Genomic DNA, 24,162 nt, shown 5'->3' with positions numbered 1-24,162 from the left:
AGATGTACATGGTGTCTGTATGGTAAATGTCTTGTATTGTATAATGGTAAATGTGCTAAACAGACAACAGAGTGTGCCCGACAGTTGGTGTGTGAGCCACTCAAGCACGGGGCTACTTTTTGTATTGCTGTCTGGGACCGTGCTATGAAGCGGTCACCAGTACAGGCAGTACAGGCTTGTTGAATGCGTACCAGTCCCAGCCTAAATCGACAGCGCACGCAGGAGGCAAGCTTCTCCAAATACACACCTTTGTCATAGTTATGGTCAATAGAAGTCAATTGACAGGTGGAGGAAACAAGTTTCGTGTGTTATTTGTATTTGCTTAGAACCACAAAAATTTGGGTCTGATGAGCTGCCAGTTCTTGGTTCAGCATTACATGCAGTAGGTAATACTAATTTGTGGTCCCTGATTTTTGCAATAGCAAACTCAGACTTCTTCTTTTGTGCCAGCTGTTTTTCCCCATTATTAATTTACTTCACAGTGTTGTTTATAGTTGTTTATAGTGTGTTGCTATGAACAAGTAATATTATGACATCATTGAGCATTGATGACATCATAGATAATGACATTGATGACCCCACAGTATTGATGACAACATATATGCTGAATCTGATGACCCCCACAGCATTGATGACATCATAATACCTGTGATGTCATCAATAAAGAAACCCTCATCACAGTAGAATATCCATTCTTTGGTACTATTTACATGCAAATAATATCACGAAGTCTCATTTTACCCAAATAAGAATTTCAAACCTGAAAAATATAAGTTTATGGACTTTTTTTCATTTCAAGTTACCTCCCTTGGCATTGTTTTGAAAAATGGTGCTCATAGTGATTGGTGCTTTGTTTATGTAATTTACTGTGTATTCATGTGATATTCATAGCAGAAATGGGTTTAAAACTCTTGTTTACTGTTTCAACCACTTCTTTGATGATATTTTGACTAATATAATTGCAGGAATCAGGAAGAAATTAGTGTAAAATAGCATTTTTTCATGAAATAATTACCATTTTTAAGGAAAAAAGTGAGACATATTTGTAGTGAAAATGTACTGAAATTTTTCAGAATTTAAAATACTGACAATAAACCATTGTGGAAAGAGTGAGGGGAAAAAATGGCAGTGTAACACATAATTATTACAATCTAAAAACCATTACAAAGCAAAATTGCTAAAAAGGCATGTCTCAGGAGAATGCATGTTACTCGATCACTATTATAGATAGAGTGAATACGGATATGTCGTTGTGTTCATAATTTCCTTTTCTATACATCTAAAGGGTTTTCAGACAATTTTCAGAACAAATAAGTAATTATAAGGTAGTAGTCTACAGTAGAGGGTTGTGGCCATGGGTGATATTTTTGTTAAATGGCTAACCCCTGTATAATGATAATTGAAATATTACGATTTAAAAACAAATGTTACGCGATCCTATTTACTAGAAGTAGGTTCTCCTTCCTAAGTTATTCATCCTGGGTCGTCATTTTGACAATTTTAATCTAGCTGCGATAATGTCGCTTTCTGACGACGAGAGGTTTTTTTTTATATATTGCGTCGTTGCGCCAGAGGAAGCCGGGTATTCATATTAGTACTAATTTAAATCTTGTATGTAAAAACAAACAGAAAATCATTTAATTCGGCAATATAATAAAATCATACCATTTTACTGAACCCGGTAATATTATGAGTTATGTAAATCTAAAAGCGCACGTTTCTCATTTGACTCCGATCACGAGAACCGACAGAGACAGGATACGCCGTGGCTATCACAACAGTTAACCCTTGGAGGGCCTCATGACAAAATCAAACTAACCAGTCACTTATCACTTCCTTTCGCATAAATCACTGTATACTTACAAAAACACAAAGTTAACTCTCTCCGATACATACCCATTGACATATTAAACTCAGTTCATCTGTGTTAAAACTCAGACAAAGATACTAGCGATCGAGTTTAATAGTTTCAGATATTTATTCATTATATAAACAGCGCTAGCATTTCTGTCGATTCCATTTTAGCTTAACCGACTATCCGGAAGAATATATGCACCGTACTAACTGCTAGGGCAGTTATTTTCTCCTTTGAATACTTCCCACCTGTAATAATGATTCCGTAACGTACTTCTTGCGCTATCTTTAGACCATTTGTTAACTTTTCGCTTCGTAGCTGACGGTTCAACACTTTTCTTTGGCCTACTTCACACGGCCAGTCATTTTGTTTACAAAGAAATGGTGTGCAATGCGCAGGCCTAGTAGAGGGAAATCCCTGAACAAAACGTTGGTCAGACAGGTAAAAATACCGATGATTATCTTAGATTTAATCATTTCAATCTATTTCAGCCAAATCCGATCGTTATTTTCCATAAGGAGTCTCACTTGATATGTTTATATAGTATTTGAAAAAAAAGAAAAAAAATACTTACTTTAGCGTGATGCCCCTTTAAACTTTCAGCGATGTTTATCCTAACAGACAAAGCAATATCAAGAACCGGTACGATTTATACTTACACAAAATTTTACTCTTCCAGACAAAGCCATATCAAGAACCGGGGCGTTTTAAACTTTCACAAATGTTTACCCTATCAGACAAATTCATATCAAGAACCTGAGCATTTTAAACTTTCAGCGATGTTTATCCTACCAGACAAAGCAATATCAAGAACTGGTACGATTTATACTTACACAAAATGTTACTCTTCCATACAAAGCCATATCAAGAACCGCGGTGTTTTAAACCTGCACACATTTTTACCCTACCAGACAAAGTCATATCAAGAACCGCGGTGTTTTAAACGCTTACAGATGTTTACCCTACCAGACAAGGTCGTATCAAGAACCGGTACGTTTAAAACTTACATACAATGTTACCCTACCAGACAAAGCCATATCATTCACAGATTTTTTACCGTAACAGACAAATTAATATCAAGAACCGATGCGTTTTACACTTGCACACATGTATACCCTATCAGACAAAGTCATATGAAAAACCTAGCGTTTTGAACTTTTAGAGATTGTCACCCTACCAGACAAGGAACGTTTTAAACTTTTACAGCTGTTTACCTAACGAGACAAATTTAACTTTCACAGATGTTAAACTCACCAAAGAAGTACGCTAACAACTAAAGAATATACAAATGAACATATTTACTCTTCTAGATAAATTGTAGCCTAGCCATAGTTTTATTAGAATGTTACCCAACAGCATAGACCCCATACACAGTCCAAAAATGTAGCGTTGTAGAAGTACAGATAAATATATGTCACTATGCGCCTTAAACAAACAAGTGCAGCAAATAAAGGAGCTCGGCACACAAACGGGATCATAGAGAATCCAATAGCAGTTTTTGACATACATTGTATACCACCAATTCGTTAAAAACACAACGCATAGGAAACGACACCCCCACAAAATGAACATTCCGTCTACAGCGACCGTCAAAGGCCATCACCGATATTATCAATCTGTTCGATATTTCGTCACCCTGTGTAGCAATTATCAACACCCTGGACAACCCACTTCCTAAAGAAGGAATTAGGAATAAGGTGNCACACTGTATTTTCAGTGTTTGTCATGAGAACAATTTTATCTACGTGCGAGCGATGAGAAAATTATTCGAAGGACAAACACTGACGATACTGTATGATACACTTCTTATCATCTATATGACGTTACTACAAGATAGCAATGCCTTATACATTTCTCATTTTAAAAAACTCAACTAAACTCCATGCTATCCAAATGACCTATAAGCTCAATGATCAAAGATCGCTTGTGACAAACGTAATCAAATAGAAGTTATGCGCGGAGGAATACAATGAACCTGAACACTACGAATAACAAAATATTTTATAATAATCCTATCGTCATTGGCTTTTCCATATGTACATTTACGCCTGAAATAGTGTTGTTATTCTCACAATATTTTTCCGTAATTTTGTATTGATATTTTAATTACGGACTATTTTCTTCCGCGGATCTTTTTCATCTGACGCAAGCAGACGTTCTTTTTTGAGAAAATACGTACCTAATTGCTGGGGAATGGGATATCCGCTCAAGTCGTTCTCAACTTCTTCTCATACTGACAACTAATGATAATGAATTTATCATGCTACCGGTATGTGGTATAAAGTAGTATATAGATGATGAAGACATTTTTTGTGTATCACGTGTAGTTTTCTGTCGCTCAGGTTACAAATTTCATAAGTGTTAGAAATACGCCCTTGGTGCAATGAACGTTTCTGTGATTTTACGGAGTGGAACATTACATTCGTCGAAGTTAAAGGGAAAAAAGAATGGTGTTTTTCATTGAAAAATGTATCTTCAATAGAGTTTTGACGCGGAGGATCTGATATATGGTCAGATGACAGAAAATTTGAAGACATCATTATGTTTCCAACGCTTTTAAGGATGTGCTGCCTTGATGAAGAATAGTACCGTCAGATGTTCACTTACGAGTGGAGCTATAACCCCGTAGTTCCGGTATTGGAGTTACATACATCCCTCTTGGTAACAAGGAAGTTCCTTGCGATTGAGATATTTGTTGTGTTATTGCCTGTCAGTGGGTGGGTGTTGTTCCGGTAACTTTCGTCTCCACAAAACAAGAAAATTCCATGAGAACATTATTCGTCCACCAATAAATGTTTGAATGCAGTGTGTCATACCATTGGCGGTAACCGATGCAGGTAAATGGTTTTCCAGATCCAACTCGCCCGAGGTTAAATGTTTTATATCAAGTAGGAATAGAATGTCTCTTGTTTTGTTGCTTTTCTGATGTGCGTCCAACATGTTGTTTGTTGCTATTTTTAAAGTAGCGATCCAACATGATCTTACTTTTTATGTCTGATAATTATGCATTGATAGCTGAGTATACCCTTCGTTAAGCCTGCGTTGAATTCCCCGACTCACTTACGTTGCTTCTGAGGCTCTTTCTACATGTAGTTTTTATTTGACGGGATGTCTACATAACAAGCGATGTGTTCTTCTTTTGGGTATTCAGATAAACGTGGGTCAAATCTGTTAGAAAACCCTTTTTTGACTGCGCTTTAGTCGTATTATATAATTAAGGCCGTATAATTAATTCTACTTCAGTACTGGCAAAAAGTTGAAGTTTGTCTTTATCAAGAATATATGTTGTATTTGGTATAATTAATCAATAAAAATACAAAACAAGAGTATATTTTATAGGGAATGGTATAGGAAAGGGGTAGCAATAGTTTATAACTTAATTAAAGAAAGAAGAAATAAATTGTTTTACAGCCATCAAGAGTTTACAGAGAAATTTGACATTCATACGAATTTTCTCACTTATCAAGGTGTCATTAATTCCATAAACAAATCCATTTCACATGAGGATGTTTCTAATTTGAATGTAGATTATCCATATATCCCAATTAATTTGGAAATTTCTCTTACACAAAAAAGGAACTAAAGACTGTTACCATGTTCTTTGCCAAAATGATACAATATCTACTGGTAGAAAGAAGTGGGAGGAAATATTTGAATTTAACACAGAGGTATGGAAGAAAATCTATACCATTCCCTTCAAAATAAGTAGAAACACAAAACTACAGTGGCTTCAATTAAGAATCAATCAACAGATTTTAACTGCTAATTCATATCTTTATAAAATAGGTCTTGTTAATAGTCCATATTGTTTTCATTGTAAAACTGACACAGAAACTATAGTTCATGTATTATGGGAATGTAAAGACGTACAAGTGTTTTTAACATATTTTGAATCATTGCTAGATGTGTTATTAAGGATGTACACCTCTGAGAAGTCAAAAATTTCCTGTATTAAACTTTTTTTCATATATGGATTTTTGGAAAAAGGAATTAATGGCATAGTAGAAAATGCAAAAAAATACATATGTCCGTGGGTTCGTTTTTGTACTATGATCGGTCAAAGATACCAATTTAACACAACGTGTGATTTTAGGTGATTTTGGGGTTTTGACCATTTGCAGAACAAATTCATACAATTTCTTCCAAGTGTGTTATCAGATATGTATGAATGTTTGTAGAATTGATGAAAATATTGTTTTCTTTTAAATTATGGAAGTAAAATTTCTTAATCTTATTCTTTTAACTCAGAAAGCCGATTTTAGTTACCCCTACACCCTATTTTTTAATGAAAACATACTCATTATTTACCATTTTTTTTACAGATTAAACACTTGATATAAAAAGTTCTGGTATTTAACTTTTTTTAAATTTTTAATGAATTAAGTGAAAATGTGTTCCTCTTTCTAAAACATCTACAAAAATGGGTGGTCAGTGTGCTTCTTTTGTTGATGTTAGTGTTTTTATGGTTTCTTGGCAGAAGTGTAAACAGGAAGAACCATTCGGGAACCCTCGTAATTCATCCTACAACAAATCGATTGGGAAAATTCCTAGGAACACTTAACACTAGGCAGTACAATACTTTTGTAATTAGTCAAGCAGCATCAACATCGACTGCTTCTTCATCATTGTCGTCGCCGTCGTCGTCGTCATCGTCGTTCTCATCATCACCATCATCAAAAACAACACGGATCCATACGCCAATATCCATACCAACAACGACTTTTGATCCCTTTGTTCGCCCAGATAATTGCTCAGCTTGCTTCATTTATAACTTTGCGTTCATTCACGTCAACAAGGACATTTGCAGTGAGAATCAAGCGTCAAATATAGATATCGTTATTTTGATATCGACTACACATGACAATCGGTACAAAAGAGAGGTTATACGAAAGACGTGGATGAACATTTCTAAAAATAACACCTCCAACGTGCGTTATGTGTTCTTGCTTGGTTCTCAGTCAAAGGGGAAAGTAAATAAGGAAACTGCCGGAGAGTTCACTAAATATAAAGACATGGTACAGGAGGATTTTATCGACACTTATAACAATCTTACATTAAAAACTTTGATGGGATTTAAATGGGTAAGTCTATATTGCTCGTCTGCAAAATTCGTTATGAAAACGGATGACGACATGTATGTCAACGTCACTAATTTGTTAAAGACGGTACGTGACCACAAGAAGAAGCTGGAGAGTTCTGTTGGAGGGAGCTGTAAATATGTTGCCTATCCTGTACGGGATAGCAGATCTAAGTGGTATGCGTCCATCAATCAGTACCCGAGGTCCAAGTACCCGGGCTACTGTTCCGGTACAGGTTATGTCACTACTATGGCCGTCATGCAAAAGGTTTATGAAGTTTCGAAACACGTCCCGTTTTTCTACCTGGAGGATGTTTATGTGTCCCTGTGTGTCGAACGTCTGGGATATACGTTAACGAATTTACAGGGATTTAGTTCTGTACGTTGGCCGTTGGATAGTTGTGTGTACAAGGGCACCGAGATGATAACGTCGCATGGACTAAGCGCACAAGACATGCTTACCATGTTTACAAGTGATTGTAAATAAAATAAAACTAGGACTGATAAAGGATGAGCATGGTTCCTGTGATTCATGGTGACATAACTCCCGCAAGTTCACCAATATGAATAATACAACCAGTGTTTCTCTTTTAGGGCGATTTTTTTCATAATTGGCGTGGGTAGACAAACATTAAATTGAAAACAAAAAGAGCATGTAATTGAAGAACATAACAATTGTTTAAAGACGAAAAAAAGATAAGCTAATTCAACATTTTTTCTAGTAGTATCAGCCAATCTCCGAGTAGAAGACCAGCAGACAAACATTATATATATTCCCAATATTACTGCATTAATTGCCTAGTTTTGAGGCTGGTATGCCTCTCTATAGCTGACAAAAGATAAACTAAGTATCGCTTGGCCTGAGTATATAAATCAATCTTTGATAATGTGTCATTTCGTAGCATTCAGGTTGTCTGCAAAAGAGATCTTCATGTTATGATTTCAGTGAACTATTTTTATAAAGACGTAAGCATTAATTTATAATGTATTATTGACTATGTCTCAGTGTGAGGACGTCACGTTATGTGGAACTTTTATATTGTCCCAAAACTTTATCGATTTCGAGTTCGCGTTACGGTTTTGTTGAGTTTTGGTGACCTTTTTTTGTCTTTTTTGTTTCATTTATGCAGTTTAACACTTTTTTCATGCAGGCAACCAATGCCCAATGACGGCGCTTGTTACTTTATACTGGTATTTAGATATCTTTAATAGCATATTTGTATTGACTAAAAACTAAAAAGTTGACATATTTTAATCGTGTGTACGTGCCTAGACATGTGTCACATTTTCCCGTTATTTACTTCATACATTTACGCATGAGCTATACAATTCACCAAGGGACATGTGATGTCGACAATGTTTAGAAGAAAACTGATTGATTATTTCGAATAATTAACCTATTTGCGTTACTAACACTAAAATCAGTTTTTCATACTTTGAAAGTATTGATCTTATTGACTTATCAGTGTAACATATAATTAACAGGATATTTACGTATGTACAAAAAGCCACATTGGTCACAGGAGAATAAACAAGACACATAAACAAACTGTCATATATCTGATCGGCGCTTACTTGCCGCTATCAGATACTTTCCATGATTACATAATTCTTTTATATTCTGTGTATTAAGTACAATGTTATCGAACAAGCTTATTTACACTGGGGTTATTTGTATAGTAACATTTTAAACACATCAGTCTTAAATCAGTATATCTTGTGCAAACTTAAACACAATGAAAATCGTTTTAGAATCATTGATATTACACTTTGTACATAATTTATTAGTTCTAACAGTGCCAACATAATACCTAGATTCAATGTTTAATTTTTGAGCTGACAGCATAAGTCGAGCAATTTCTTTCATGTAACCGATATTAACTGATTTTGTTTGATACGATTGAAGTAAAAATGCATTGTTTAATCCTCTGTAAAGCATACCTTTAGACATATCTGTAATTACACTATATCCCTCTTGATTAAAAATGTCAAATAATCTGGTCTTAATAATTGAATAAATAAGTGAATAATAAGTATTCTTAATAAGTGAAATTGTTTCCATTCTGAGCGTCAACGATATATCCTAAACCTACACGATAAAATTCATCATTTATTTCACAGATCTATGGATTCTTGATTAGCAGCATATTTTCATAACAGGATTTCAAAAAACAATTTTCGGTATGGAGCAATTTAAACAAATAATTAAATATTTTAAGTTTCCTTGTTACATGCAATGGATAACGGCATAATTCGAAATTTATCGTCATATTCGGAGTGGATTTGCGTACACCTAGCAACCTTTTACAAAACTCTACATGAACTTTTTCGATGTCAGGGCCTTTATGGAATCCCAATATTTCTGATCCGTAGTTGACTATAATACTGACATAAGTATCAAACACTGCTTATTGAGTCTCAATATTAAAATACTGTTTTTAGATACACCCAATAATGCAAACAATGCTTTTCCTCCTTGCTCATATATTTTTTTCTGTGTTTGTTTAAATTTCCCATTATCATTCAATTAGATTCCAAGATAGTTGAATTAATTTACTATCTCTAACACACACCCATCGTATTCCCATTTTTCACTATCTTTTAATCTTTCCCCGTTTCTAAAAAACAACAATCCAGTAAGGCCCCACTTGCTAGTGTAATTTAACAAAGAGTCTAGCATATTTTGAAACCTTAAATTGTTTCGGCAAAGATAACTGTATCATCAGCATACATAAGTAACTATGTGTAAGTTGTAAGTCAAGTGAAGGACAGCTGTCCTCTATAAATTGCATTTCGAAAACGTTTACATACAATGAAAATAACAGTCGAAAACATCAGAGCATACTCCGTTGCTTTTTACACACCATCTTACATTTTTATAAAGTGATCTGATAACATTTAACATGTTACCTTCACTACCTTCTTTGATCAACTTGTACCATAAATTATGTCTATTGATCAGGTCAAACGCTTTGGTATAGTCAATGAAACAGCAGTATAGACGTGTTTTTTTACTTTTTAGCGTGCGATTAATTACGGCCTATAATGTAAATATAGCATCTTTCTTTGAAAAATTCCGTTTGAATCCACACTGAGCATCGTTTATCTTATTGTACTCCATGTCAAATTCCACCAACCTACTATTCAATACAGACGTAAAAAGTTTACCAATACAACTGACAATTGAAATACCCCTGTAGTTATCATGGTTACCTGGGTCACCTTCTTAAATACTGGAACTAAATTTCCAACTGTCCACATACGAGGATAATTACCTGATTTAAAAATGTTGTTGAAAAGTACAACAAGACAAGGTACAAAAACTTCAGAACAATGAATAAAATATTCGTTCAGCATATCATCGATACCACACTCCTTGTTGGATTTAAGGTTTTGAATAGCACACTCTATTTCACAACCTGTAATATCAGCATCAAGAGCATGTCATCATAATGTTTCGTATAATTATTCATACTTTCATCAGTTTTTAGGTCAGAGGATGCAAGGTTACAGAAGTGTTTTTGAAATTCTTCTAAAGATATCGTCTGAGAGTCAGTAAACTTCTTTCTTTTTCTGAAGTGCTTGTAAAACCGTTTTGAGTTATATTTTCTCAGATATCCTAACATTTTTTCCTGCTGAAGCTAGTATTCACGCTTTAACTTAATTTCATTTTTTTTTTATAATAGCTCTTACATCGGGTGAGGTGTTCCCGATTTTCAACTGATTTACATAAATTAACATTAGAGAGAGCAATCTTGTATTCTCTGAACCTTTGCTTACACTGATCATTGAACCAAGGCTTATCTTCTGTCATCGTTTTCTTATCTCTGACATGTTCTGTTACAGTTTTACAACAATAACGTGATACTATTATTTTTACATATTCTGAAAACTTATTTACAACGTTATTACATAAATCTAATAAGTCAACAGAATTAACTAGAAGTGTTTCTTTGATCGACTGTTTTTCGTTCTCATTCCGTTTAAAGGTAGTTATATACGGTTCAGGCTCTACGTTAATAGGTTCTTGAACGGCGGAAAACAACGAGGGTCAGAAAAATGATTAAAAATATCAGACTCAAACTATGCAATGGCCTTTAACATAGTATTAGTGACTAAAACATAATCAATAAGACTGGCTCCATTGTTACTGAAAAACGTATAATGGCCATTACCATTACCAGCATGTCTACCATTCAAAATTTTGAGACCAGTTGTTTTGCAAAGACAAAGTTGCCTTCCAAATTGGTTAACATATAGGTCCATGTTTGCCCTTTTACAAACATTGGAATCAGGAAGCTATTCCAATATTTTGGATAAAACATGGGTTGAAAATTCACTGACTCTATCAAAGGTAATATAATCCTCAGATAAACCAGTACGTACGTTAAAGTCACCTATTGCTAAAGTGTCACCATACTCTTTATATTTACTTACAGTTTCCTCTAGTAATATATACAAATCTAAATAATTATTTTCATTATACGTGCTATTCACGGGCGGGAAATAATTAACAGTTGAGTAAATATCGCTTCTAGACGGATATTACAATTTGATTACACTGATGCTATCTGTAACAGTTTCAACAACTCGACATTTCTCAGCTATACTAGATTTGATATATATTACAATGTCCCTTTCACGGCCGTGGAGCCTACGTATGACATGATCAGTATACCCTGTTATAGATATGTCATCCTCACTACCAATCTAGCATTCGTATAAACATGCATTCTATATTTACATAAAACGTTTAAAAAATCACGATAATTCAGTTTATCAACAAGTGATCTGCGAACATTCCATGATAGAACGTTAACAGTAGATAGTTCACTCTCCTCCTCATCCTATACAGTCTTTAGGATACATTGTAGTTTCACCTGATGACGAACGAAGATGGTGAGAAACGGGCACGGCGTCATGGGGACTCAGTGTTGCTGTTGAAGCGCGAACGTTTGGTTGGTTGGGCATGCGCACCAAGAGACCCATTCGACGGACTTTGAGCAAGGTCACTATAATTTCTGGTCTGTCGCGGGTTGCTATTCTTCGCTTTGACGTCACTACTTACCAAATGCTCCGTATACAACCTGCCGTGTACTATGAGCTTGTCTCTGACAGGCTTGCCCTGATGGTGTGTGGCTTTAAGGGCTCTATATGTAGGGTACATTTGCATTCGTTTGACATCTTCCACACTAAGGATCTGTCATTGTTGTAGATGAAGCGAGCGACGATTGACCTTCTTTTACCAGTGAATGAACTTTCAAAATCGATGAACATTAGCAAGCTCGATATGGTCCTGGATGTTCAATTCCATGTGTAGAAACTCTCGGACTAGTGATTCTGTATTATCGTTATGTGACTCCAATAAACCACTGAACACTAGGTTTGTCTTCATAGAGCGCCACCTTAAATCTGTTACACTTCGTTTCAATTCACCTTTATCAGATATCAACTCATCCACTAGTTTTTTAAGACTTACAAAGTTCTCGTTTATAGGCGTATGTGTGTGGACTGCTCTTTTCAGCTTCTGTAATTCATCCCCTTGCTTTTTTGACACATGATTCACCTCATCATACATATCACTAATTGTTCTGCAGCTTGCTGCATACCTTGACCCTTGACCTACTTTTCACTGATTGGACCGAGCTGCTCTAGTCTGTTATTCATTGCCTTCATAAGTTCAAACGTTTTGCTTAGTTGGCCATTGCACCGAGCATCAGTACCAGACTCATCAAACAACAGCTTAATAACTGATCAATCTTGTATGTTCCAGCGTCCGTGAAACCATCAACGGTTCTCAAAACGAACAGAGAAGGGGTCTCACTATTTTGCGCCATACGAGATTTAGCGCCATAGGTACGCCATAGGAGTTTTTGCACGCCATAGCAAAATGTGAGTGTTATATCCACGAAATATATCGATTTTTCCATTGGTATACTCATTTAACATGTTTTGGTAAACTATCATTTTAAAAAAATGTGTACTTTGTTAGAAAATCGATCTTGATTACGAAGCACTTTTCACTAATTTGCGCCATACGTGTTTTTTCACGCCATAGCAAAATATAAGAATTATTTTCAGCAAATAACTGTTATTTTCCTTTGGTATATGCAATAAACAGGTTGTGGTAACGTTTCATTCTTAAAAAAAATGTTTATTTTGTTAGGAAATCGACAAAATAATTCTTCGCGATCCTAAAGTCAATTTCAATGGAAGTAACTCGTACATTTGCAAAATACGCCATAGCAATGAATAAGACATGACTAGTACTTGACTGGAATTTTTTTTTTATTTATGAATGTAAATATGGAATAAATTTCAAAAACATTAAAGTCAATGAAAATATTAATTAATTACACAATTTATTTATGAATACAAACATAGAATAATTTACACACAGCTCTGAAACAGAAATTAATTAAAATTCAAAATGATTGGACATGAACATAATTTATGTAAATATTACACATTTTAGAAATTATTTACAACACTTTATTATATACTCTTACATTAAAAATAAGTAATATAGATCTTTAATGGAAATATTAATTACTTTAACATACAATCAATAAAATTCTGTAAAATAGAAACAAATCTTCAATATTTAGGTACCATGATTAAGCACATGGATCATCTATTAAGATGAAAAATGAAAACATATATGTATTCAAATCTTTATTAAATTCAACAACACACTATTTCACACTGTAATACATGAAAGCAAAATTAATAAAACATACATCCTACAAATTGTCAACACCTGAAAAATGGTCGTCTAAGAGAAAGGAACTGGGTCCGGAGTCCTGAGTTGTTGAAATGAACTAGGTCACGGTCATAGTCTTGTTGAAATTTCACTCGCAGCTTGATGTAGTTTAGTCTGGTCTTCATGAGTCGGTTGATCTTGTTGCGTTGTTTATCAAAGGATGTCGCTGTCAGGCCTGGGGACTTGCCAAAATTTCCACGTGCCACTTTCCCGGCAAAGTACACCTCCTTGATGTCAGCAGTCTGTAGGTCCGTTTGTAGTTCGAGTAGTGTCTGGAAAATGTCATTGGGGGATGATGTCGCTGCAATGTCGTTTCCTCTTAGTTGGATGGCTACAATATCTGGGTTCATCAGCAACCAATTAATAGAGTTTTCTTAAAGGCTGATCATATGAACCATCATCAGTTGATCATCATTAATCAATTAGCTGTGTTTTGTTAAGGTTTTTTTTTTTCTCATGTAAAAAGATATAATAAATAAACTGTAAATAATTGCTAAAAATTTCTTACACATTTGAAATAAAAAAATATATATATATATAATTGTGCTGTACATATGTTATTCATTGATCTGTTCATTAAATGAAATTAATATTTATTTATAATATTTAAAAATGTTTTATTCTCTTTAATGTTTCTGCGATTGATATTTCAGTAGATGTAATAAGTAAACTGTTGTAATTAATTCTAAAATTAATATAAAATTTGTTCATGTCTAACTATTTTAAATTGTAATTTATTCCAGGTTTACATGCATAACTAAAAAAAAATCCAGTACTAGTCATGTCTTATTCATTGCTATGGCGTACGAGTTACTTCCCTTAAAATTGACTTCTGAATCGCGAAGAATTATTTTGTCGATTTCCTAACAAAATAAACATTTTTTTAAGAATGAAACCTTACCACAACCTGTTTTAATGCATATACCAAAGGAAATAACAGATACTTGCTGAAAATAATACTTATATTTAGCTATGGCGTGAAAAAACACGTATGGCGCCATTTAGTTAAAATGTGCTTCGTAATCAAGATCGATTTTCCAACAAAGTCCACATTTTTTTTAAATGATAGTTTACCTAAACATGTTAAATGAGTATACCAATATAGAAAAATCGAAATATTGTGGATATAACACTCACATTTTGCTATGGCGTGCAAAAACTCCTATGGCGTACCTATGGAGCTAAATCTCCTATTATTATGTATTAATTTATAGACGGACGGACGACGGAAATAATAGGGTTTAATATATTTGGTTCTTAGCTCCGACTAAACTGGACACAATAAAATAAAACGGGTTTCATCCTCGACGTCATTTCTATTGCAAAGCGGACACCGCCGTTGGGCTCTAGGTATACCAATATACCTGCCTGTTTCTATACTTAGTGTATGAGATTGTAACCTATACTTACTGAGGGTAGTTTTACACTTATAAGTCAGAGACTTGGTGAGGTAGAACTGCATATCGTAATGATTTACGATATATTTATACAACCTACATTTGGAGGAGTTTTCTAAAATGCTTCTCACTTCTTGGATAAAAGTATCTTGCACACGTTGGGTGTATAAAAATACGAAATGTTTTTCATTTGAAACACACTGAGCCAACCAATCATCATGAAAGTCAATTCTACTTGATTCATGCTTGACTTGATATACAAAATTAGTTTTACAATTTGGTTTTTCAAGATTTAATTCGAAAAGCTCATCGTAACAAGATCTCAAATACAATTGTCAGTTTTCAATAATTTTAACCAGTACTTAATAATGGATGTTTTACGCTTTATCTGTAAAGGAAATCGACTTAACTCAAAGTAAACTGTATAATTATTTTCAGACATTTTTACTCCAAGAACTTCTTTCAGGAAATGCAAATGAACTTTTTCAATTTGTGTTGCAGGACAGAATCCCCAGACTTCACAACCATAGTTAAGTAAACAAGTGATATAAGTGTCGAATAATGACAACTAAGTTTCAAAGTTTAACAAAATTCCTAAACAAAAAGAAATCAATAAAAAACAAGCTTTTCTACCTTTGGCAGAAATGTTATCCAATGCGAAAGTAAATCTGCCATTATAATTGAAACCTAGCCCTAGATAACAAACATTGTCTACTATTTCAATAGGCCTACCATTGTATATACATTGCTCATTAGGGAAAACACGTTTGTTTTTCTGAATATAACTACTTTTGTTTTATCCACATTAACCTTTAAATTCAAGCGTTCAACATAGGAATGCAAGGGGTCAAGCATATTTTGAAGATCGACTACGTCCCCTGAAAACAAAACCGTGTCGTCCGCATACAGTATAATAAAAATATTGATCAAATGTAAATGATAACTCTGACAATTTGAGTAAATATGTTCTGACTCCATGTCATTATTAAATAATGAAAATGGAATGGGAAATATAGATTTCCCTTGTAATAAACCAATCTGGAGGTCGTACGTGGGAGAAAATGTACCATTTAATTTGACGCAAGATTTGACATTATCATAAATAGATCATATGACATTTAACAGTCGACCCCTAACCCCTGACTTCCATAACCTAAACCATAATTTGTCATGTGAATACTATCGAAAGCCTTTTGATAATCAACAAAAACACAGAAGAGTCGTTTAGTAACACTCTGTAAAGTGTTGGTAATTAAAGCATTCAGTACAAAAATTGCATCCCGTGTAGCACTTCGGGTCGGAAACCAAATTGAGCGTCAGAAATTATGTTTTCATTTTCACTCCATGACAGTAAGAAGTGTTGAAGATGAGGTTATGATTGATTGTTTGAACAGCTATGATCATTTAAGGACGCGTTAGGTTCTGTTGGAGGAGGACAAAGTACCCGGAGAAAAACCACCGACCTGCGACCAGTACTTGGCGACTGCCATACGTAGGCCTCGAACCCGCGACCCAGTGGTGGAGGGCTAGTGGTCGTAGGCGGTCAGATGCCTTTACCTCACTGCCACAGCGCCCCCTAAATATATGATGATTATGACGTAATTACAATTGTGACGTCATACTCAAGAGGTTGGGTAGCAATGATCATTGCTAGTAGTGGCTATTCCATTTATTTTATGAAATTCTTCCTCAACTTTAAATACCAAGTGCGAGTTATCAATCAAGTGACTTTCACAGTAATGAAAACATTAAACTGTGTGAATCCCTTCATCGTATTTTATTGAATAAATAATACTGAACAACGGTTTAGATGACGGTTATAAATTATTTACTTCGTGTTATGCTAATTTAACAAAGAGGATATTGGAATGATTCATACGTAATGCACAAATGTAACGCACAAGAAATATCCACAGTGTAGATGTACATGATTTAGGGGAGGTAACTCTATCATTGTTTTCCAAAGAGTGAACCGCTATATTGGAGTCTACAGTTTTTTCTTCTTATTTATACTATTTACCATCTCAGTAAAATGCAGTTAACTCCACAAACAAAGCATTTTGCTAAACCATATGTTAAATGTTAAGTGATGATAAAAACATCCCCCATACATATAAAGGGAAAACGTGTTACAGTCTAACGTGCAATGTCCCTTGTCCTAAACCATAAAATGTAAAGCCATATGGCATCAACACACTATAACAGTATTTATATCAATAATATAATATAAGTAAGTATATCATTCATTCTGATTTGAGACTAAAATTTACATCACAAAGGCATATCATTCTGAACAGAATGCAGGTAACATCTAAATGCAGCGCAAAATTTGAGAGGGTTTCCTTTAACCAGGGCAATTGTGTTGCGATAAAATACGGATTAGCTGGCTTTATTAGACAGTAATTTAACTAGGTATATATTATTCCTAAAGAACAAGGTATCACTAGTTGTTTAAATGTTGATGTTAATCAGTTTATGAACGCATTTACTCCCGCGCCATTCCGTACGAACTCATCGGCGATCCTCGGATTTCATTCGCTTCTTGAACAAGTGCACAGAAGGGACAGAACAGGGCTACTATAAGATCGTTACACAACGTCCCGTCTATACTTTTCTCTTGTCGTATCTTCCCCCGGATGTTGACGGCAGCCACCAGATGTATGACGGGAAATAAATAGGTCATGGCTGCAACAATAAAAGAAACATATCGAAATTATCTTATAAACATATCAATCCTTAAATTTTACTCTTTTAAATATGGGAAATTTTCAGTATGATTAAATTGATACATATAAGACATATACAGAAACCATCTTCACAAACGATCGTAGAAGATAGACTATGACGTCACTGTACTATGGCAGCATATTAATGGACATTGTCACATCCTATATCAAAAGTCCTACATCAACACTGTAGTAAGATTCACCAGCTGTATTACACAACCTTACTGTAACACTGTAGTAAGATTCACCAGCTATATTGCACAACCCCCCCGTTACACTCTAGCAAGATTCAACAACTGTATTACACAACCTTACAGTAACAATGTAGCAAGAGTCACCAACTGTATTGCACAACCTTTCTGTAACACTGTAGTAAGATTCACCAACGGTATTACACAACCTTACAGTAACAATGTAGCAAGAGTCACCAACTGTATTGCACAACCTTACTGTAACATTGTAGTAAGATTCACCAACTGTATTGCACAACCTTCCTGTAACACTGTAGTAAGATTCACCAACTGTATTACACAACCTTACAGTAACAATGTAGCAAGATTCACCAACTGTATTGCACAACCTTACTGTAACACTGTAGTAAGATTCACCAGCTATATTGCACAACCTTACTGTTACACTCTAGCAAGATTCAACAACTGTATTACACAACCTTACTGTAACACTGTAGTAAGATTCACCAGCTGTATTGCACAACCTTACTGTAACACTGTAGTAAGATTCACCAGCTGTATTGCACAACCTTACTGTAACACTGTAGTAAGATTCACCAGCTGTATTGCACAACCTTACTGTAACACTGTAGTAAGATTCACCAGCTGTATTGCACAACCTTACTGTAACACTGTAGTAAGATTCACCAGCTGTATTGCACAACCTTACTGTAACACTGTAGTAAGATTCACCAGCTGTATTGCACAACCTTACTGTAACACTGTAGTAAGATTCACCAGCTGTATTGCACAACCTTACTGTAACACTGTAGTAAGATTCACCAGCTGTATTGCACAACCTTACTGTAACACTGTAGTAAGATTCACCAGCTGTATTGCACAACCTTACTGTAACACTGTAGTAAGATTCACCAGCTGTATTGCACAACCTTACTGTAACACTGTAGTAAGATTCACCAGCTGTATTGCACAACCTTACTGTAACACTGTAGTAAGATTCACCAGCTGTATTGCACAACCTTACTGTAACACTGTAGTAAGATTCACCAGCTGTATTGCACAACCTTACTGTAACACTGTAGTAAGATTCACCAGCTGTATTGCACAACCTTACTGTAACACTGTAGTAAGATTCACCAGCTGTATTGCACAACCTTACTGTAACACTGTAGTAAGATTCACCAGCTGTATTGCACAACCTTACTGTAACACTGTAGTAAGATTCACCAGCTGTATTGCACAACCTTACTGTAACACTGTAGTAAGATTCACCAGCTGTATTGCACAACCTTACTGTAACACTGTAGTAAGATTCACCAGCTGTATTGCACAACCTTACTGTAACACTGTAGTAAGATTCACCAGCTGTATTGCACAACCTTACTGTAACACTGTAGTAAGATTCACCAGCTGTATTGCACAACCTTACTGTAACACTGTAGTAAGATTCACCAGCTGTATTGCACAACCTTACTGTAACACTGTAGTAAGATTCACCAACTGTATGGCACAACCTTACTGTAACACTGTAGTAAGATTCACCAACTGTATGGCACAACCTTACTGTAACACTGTAGTAAGATTCACCAGCTGTATTACACAACCTTACTGTAACACTGTAGTTAGATTCAGCAGCTGTATTGCACAACCTTACTGTAACACTGTAGTAAGATTCACCAGCCGTATTGCACAACCTGACTGTAACATTATTGGCTCGTCAGCTGTAAAATTTAACTGAGTAATAAGCATATCAATACACTTAAGCGGGCTCGATACACATACAAATATACGTACTACATGTTAAGTATATTGCGATGGACTGTTTCACTACAGTATAGTTTACCTGGCCCTTGAATCATGAAACAATATTGTATTAATGTTTTGCTTAAGCAATCACTATTGACGACACTTTTTATGACGTTAATTGTGATTGGTTAAGACAATTTCAGACTTAGGTTCGTTTCATGATCTCGGGTCCTGGTGTGCTATATACCTATCCAACACTAGAACCATAATGAATAGCAAGCTAACTAAACACTCATAACATATGTAAAGATATCGCTTATAGAAGATCTCATAAAGTAATTGAGAAATTTCTATTTCTTGTTGAGGTATCTTATAAACAATAAAATATCCCACATAATCCTAATCTTATACAATCCTTTTATAATGTATTAATTTTTTAGATTCCAAACATATCGCTTTTAAGTTTAAACAGTAGAATCACCAGATGTGTAATGTATGCCTGTCTATTGGTTTAACAACTATTAAAACCTTTTGACAAATTACAAAGAGTACCGTCAAAGTTTGTACAACACGATTAGTAATATCATATTTAACATCAGCTTTGGTTTTCGCCCGCGAACGATAATAAACATACAATGTAAAATTAAAGTGGTATTTATCAATAACCCGAGATGATGGATTATGTATAACATGTGTGTGGGTCGGTCACACCCGCTGTATCTCTGTACACAAGTTGTGTATACAGACGAGATAAAAGGACAAATAGGTTTGTTTTATCGATTTAAGTCCTACTTTTCAAGTGCCCGACCACCAGAGGAAAATCGTTTAACAATGTAGGGCAACAACAAGTAATCTCTCTTTTAAACATTTTCTCTCTGGTTAACAAATTAAAACAAAACAACGTCATATACATGATAACAGGATACTGTCCCTGCAACATCCGTAACTATTTTCCCGCATCTTTGGCAAACCCTGATACCATAAGTGCGCTTCTTTTACCTCCATGCATTTCAAACAAAATATGCAACGTGTCCGTACTAACAAGGTGCTCACTCTACACATACTCTAACGTGTCAAGACTGACAAGGTGATCACTCTACACATAATCTACCGTGTCCGTACTAACAAGGTGCTCACTCCACACATACTCTAACGTGTCCGGACTACCAAGGTGATCACTCTACGCATAATCTAACGTGTCCGGACTACCAAGGTGATCACTCTACAAATAATCTAACGTGTCCGTACTTCCGGACTAACAAGGTGAACACTCTACACATAATCTACCGTGTCCGTACTAACAAGGCGATCACTCTACACATAATCAAACGTGTCCGGACTAACAAGGCGATCACTCTACACATAACCTCACGTGTCCGGACTAACAAGGGGATCACTCTACACATAATCTAACGTGTCCGTACTAACAAGTCGATCACTCTACACATAATCTAACGTGTCCGGACTAACAAGGTGATCCCTCTACACATAATCTAACGTGTCCGTACTAACAAGGCGATCACTCTACACATAATCTAACGTGTCCGGTCTAACAAGGTGATCACTCTACACATAATCTAACGTGTCCGGACTAACAAGGTGATCACTCTACACATAATCTAACGTGTCCGGACTAACAAGGTGATCACTCTACACATAATCTAACGTGTCCGGACTAACAAGGTGATCACTCTACACATAATCTAACGTGTCCGGACTAACAAGGTGATCACTCTACACATAATCTAACGTGTCCGGACTAACAAGGTGATCACTCTACACATAATCTAACGTGTCCGGACTAACAAGGTGATCACTCTACACATAATCTAACGTGTCCGGACTAACAAGGTGATCACTCTACACATAATCTAACGTGTCCGGACTAACAAGGTGATCACTCTACACATAATCTAACGTGTCCGGACTAACAAGGTGATCACTCTACACATAATCTAACGTGTCCGGACTAACAAGGTGATCACTCTACACATAATCTAACGTGTCCGGACTAACAAGGTGATCACTCTACACATAATCTAACGTGTCCGGACTAACAAGGTGATCACTCTACACATAATCTAACGTGTCCGGACTAACAAGGTGATCACTCTACACATAATCTAACGTGTCCGGACTAACAAGGTGATCACTCTACACATAATCTAACGTGTCCGGACTAACAAGGTGATCACTCTACACATAATCTAACGTGTCCGGACTAACAAGGTGATCACTCTACACATAATCTAACGTGTCCGGACTAACAAGGTGATCACTCTACACATAATCTAACGTGTCCGGACTAACAAGGTGATCACTCTACACATAATCTAACGTGTCCGGACTAACAAGGTGATCACTCTACACATAATCTAACGTGTCCGGACTAACAAGGTGATCACTCTACACATAATCTAACGTGTCCGGACTAACAAGGTGATCACTCTACACATAATCTAACGTGTCCGGACTAACAAGGTGATCACTCTACACATAATCTAACGTGTCCGGACTAACAAGGTGATCACTCTACACATAATCTAACGTGTCCGGACTAACAAGGTGATCACTCTACACATAATCTAACGTGTCCGGACTAACAAGGTGATCACTCTACACATAATCTAACGTGTCCGGACTAACAAGGTGATCACTCTACACATAATCTAACGTGTCCGGACTAACAAGGTGATCACTCTACACATAATCTAACGTGTCCGGACTAACAAGGTGATCACTCTACACATAATCTAACGTGTCCGGACTAACAAGGTGATCACTCTACACATACTCTAACGTGTCCGGACTAACAAGGTGATCACTCTACACATAATATAACGTGTCCGTCCTAACAAGGTGATCACTCTACACATAATCTAACGTGTCCGGACTAACAAGGTGATCACTCTACACATAATCTAACGTGTCCAGACTAACAAGGTGATCACTGTACACAGAATCTAATGTGTCCGGACTAACAGGGTGATCACTGTACACAAAATCTAACGTGTCCGGACTAACAAGGTGATCACTGTACACAGATTATGATGTGTCTGGACTAGGAAAGTGTTCATTATACACAGAAGATAGAATGTGTCCGCTGTACGTCTAAATGAACGGATCTTCACAAGGACTTGATTAGAATAGTTAAAAAAGGTTTTATTTTGTATGGAAATCAGAATGTATGAACTAGCGTGCTGTGCATAGCATATTTTACGCTTGGCATGACTTCGCTATGTGAACTCTATTAAGATGTAAAACATCGGCAAACCCGATAGTTTCGATATGTGTACGTCCGGTTTCCTTAGGTGAGCTGGTCGTAGGGAATTCAAATGTTGTACATGTATATCAGTAAACATCTTGATGTATTCTGTATAGTAAAATGGATTCCTAATCCAACTTTAAATTAACTCCTATCGTCATAAAACATACAGGCGTTTAATCAAGCAACTGGTGCCACTAAAACATGTAATAAAGACACAGGTACATGTACCTGTTTATTTGTACACGATATAGCAGTGGTAAATACTACACAAAAGTCGGTGCCGTCAACAATTACCGTTACACCGTGGCTTTAGTTTCGTTTTAACAACAGCTGTCTACATATAAATGTATTGGTCTGTGGTTGATCAGAACGAACACTGTTAAACTAAAATCATTACAAACATGTTTTTTTTTTTTTAACTGAGCTGTTGTTTGAAGGACTGGTTAAGTTTCCTTACCACAGCAGCAGCAGCTCTCCCCGACAGCCTCCGCGTTCTTGCCGAACGTGTAGCAAGGCATGATGTACGTGATGAGGCAGAGCGTACAATTGTCCATACACCCCAGGAGTCCATGTTGCCAGTAAGACGACATCGTGACCACGTGGTCAGTTCGGTCAGTTGTGATTAATCAAATCTACACCGGACAGTGTCGCAGTAGAGAGTGGTCAGTTACCAAAGTTCTTGTATCGGCTAGATAACGTCGACAAGAGTCCAGTATCATCCGTCAGAGAAAAGAAACTGGTCACTCAACAGAGTATCACTGGTTACAGGGAGGGTCACGCGAGACAGGTATTACCGTATTGAATTGGTAACATTGAATTCCTTATATGTCGGACAGGAACCAGGAAATAATATAAGATCACATGAGCACGTACACACATGAGGTATAAATATGTGTATACGATAAGCATAACGTACAGTCACGAGGACCGGCTGTCACATGGGGAGCGGTCACGTGATTAAGATTTTGTTGTCTTGCACTACATACACAACCCTGTGTCAAACACTCAGCACAGTCAGCCTAACCTCATCATCGTAACTAACTTCTAGAATACCACACCCAATGACATCGACACGAGGGTACCACACATGTACACACATCTCATGACGTTACAGACGCTGGGTTTACAGACGCAGAGGA

At 36.0% G+C, this 24,162-nt stretch overlaps 2 protein-coding genes across 2 annotated transcripts; one reads left to right on the top strand and one right to left on the bottom strand.

Annotated features, from left to right (window-relative positions):
• The first annotated feature begins 6,347 nt into the window (after positions 1 to 6,347).
• On the top strand, positions 6,348 to 7,933 carry LOC110450113 (beta-1,3-galactosyltransferase 1-like). Its single transcript, XM_021497378.1, has one exon. The coding sequence runs from the start codon at positions 6,754 to 6,756 to the stop codon at positions 7,417 to 7,419; it is 666 nt and encodes a 221-aa protein (XP_021353053.1). The 5' UTR covers positions 6,348 to 6,753; the 3' UTR covers positions 7,420 to 7,933.
• An 8,971-nt stretch (positions 7,934 to 16,904) lies between these two features.
• LOC110450114 (cell number regulator 10-like) lies at positions 16,905 to 23,959 on the bottom strand. The gene is made up of 2 exons (XM_021497379.1): positions 23,481 to 23,959; positions 16,905 to 17,777 (listed from the first exon to the last, which is right to left on the bottom strand). Exons 1-2 carry the CDS (start codon positions 23,611 to 23,613, stop codon positions 17,578 to 17,580), a joined length of 333 nt encoding a protein of 110 aa, XP_021353054.1. The 5' UTR covers positions 23,614 to 23,959; the 3' UTR covers positions 16,905 to 17,577.
• Between the last annotated feature and the right edge of the window lie 203 nt (positions 23,960 to 24,162).

This window comes from Mizuhopecten yessoensis, unplaced genomic scaffold (genome assembly GCF_002113885.1).
Source record: "Mizuhopecten yessoensis strain PY_sf001 unplaced genomic scaffold, ASM211388v2 scaffold4999.2, whole genome shotgun sequence".
In the NCBI taxonomy this organism is placed as follows: Eukaryota; Metazoa; Mollusca; class Bivalvia; order Pectinida; family Pectinidae; genus Mizuhopecten; species Mizuhopecten yessoensis.
Note: the sequence above shows the minus strand (reverse complement) of the source record. Positions and strands in the feature narration are given on the sequence as shown.

Coding starts and splice junctions, on each gene's coding strand:
- LOC110450113 (XM_021497378.1), top strand. CDS start 6,754: ATGAACATTTCTAAAAATAACACCTCCAACGTGCGTTATGTGTTCTTG.
- LOC110450114 (XM_021497379.1), bottom strand. CDS start 23,613: ATGTCGTCTTACTGGCAACATGGACTCCTGGGGTGTATGGACAATTGT. Junction 17,778..23,480: donor GGAGAGCTGCTGCTGCTGTG/GTAAGGAAACTT, acceptor TTATTGTTGCAG/CCATGACCTATTTATTTCCC.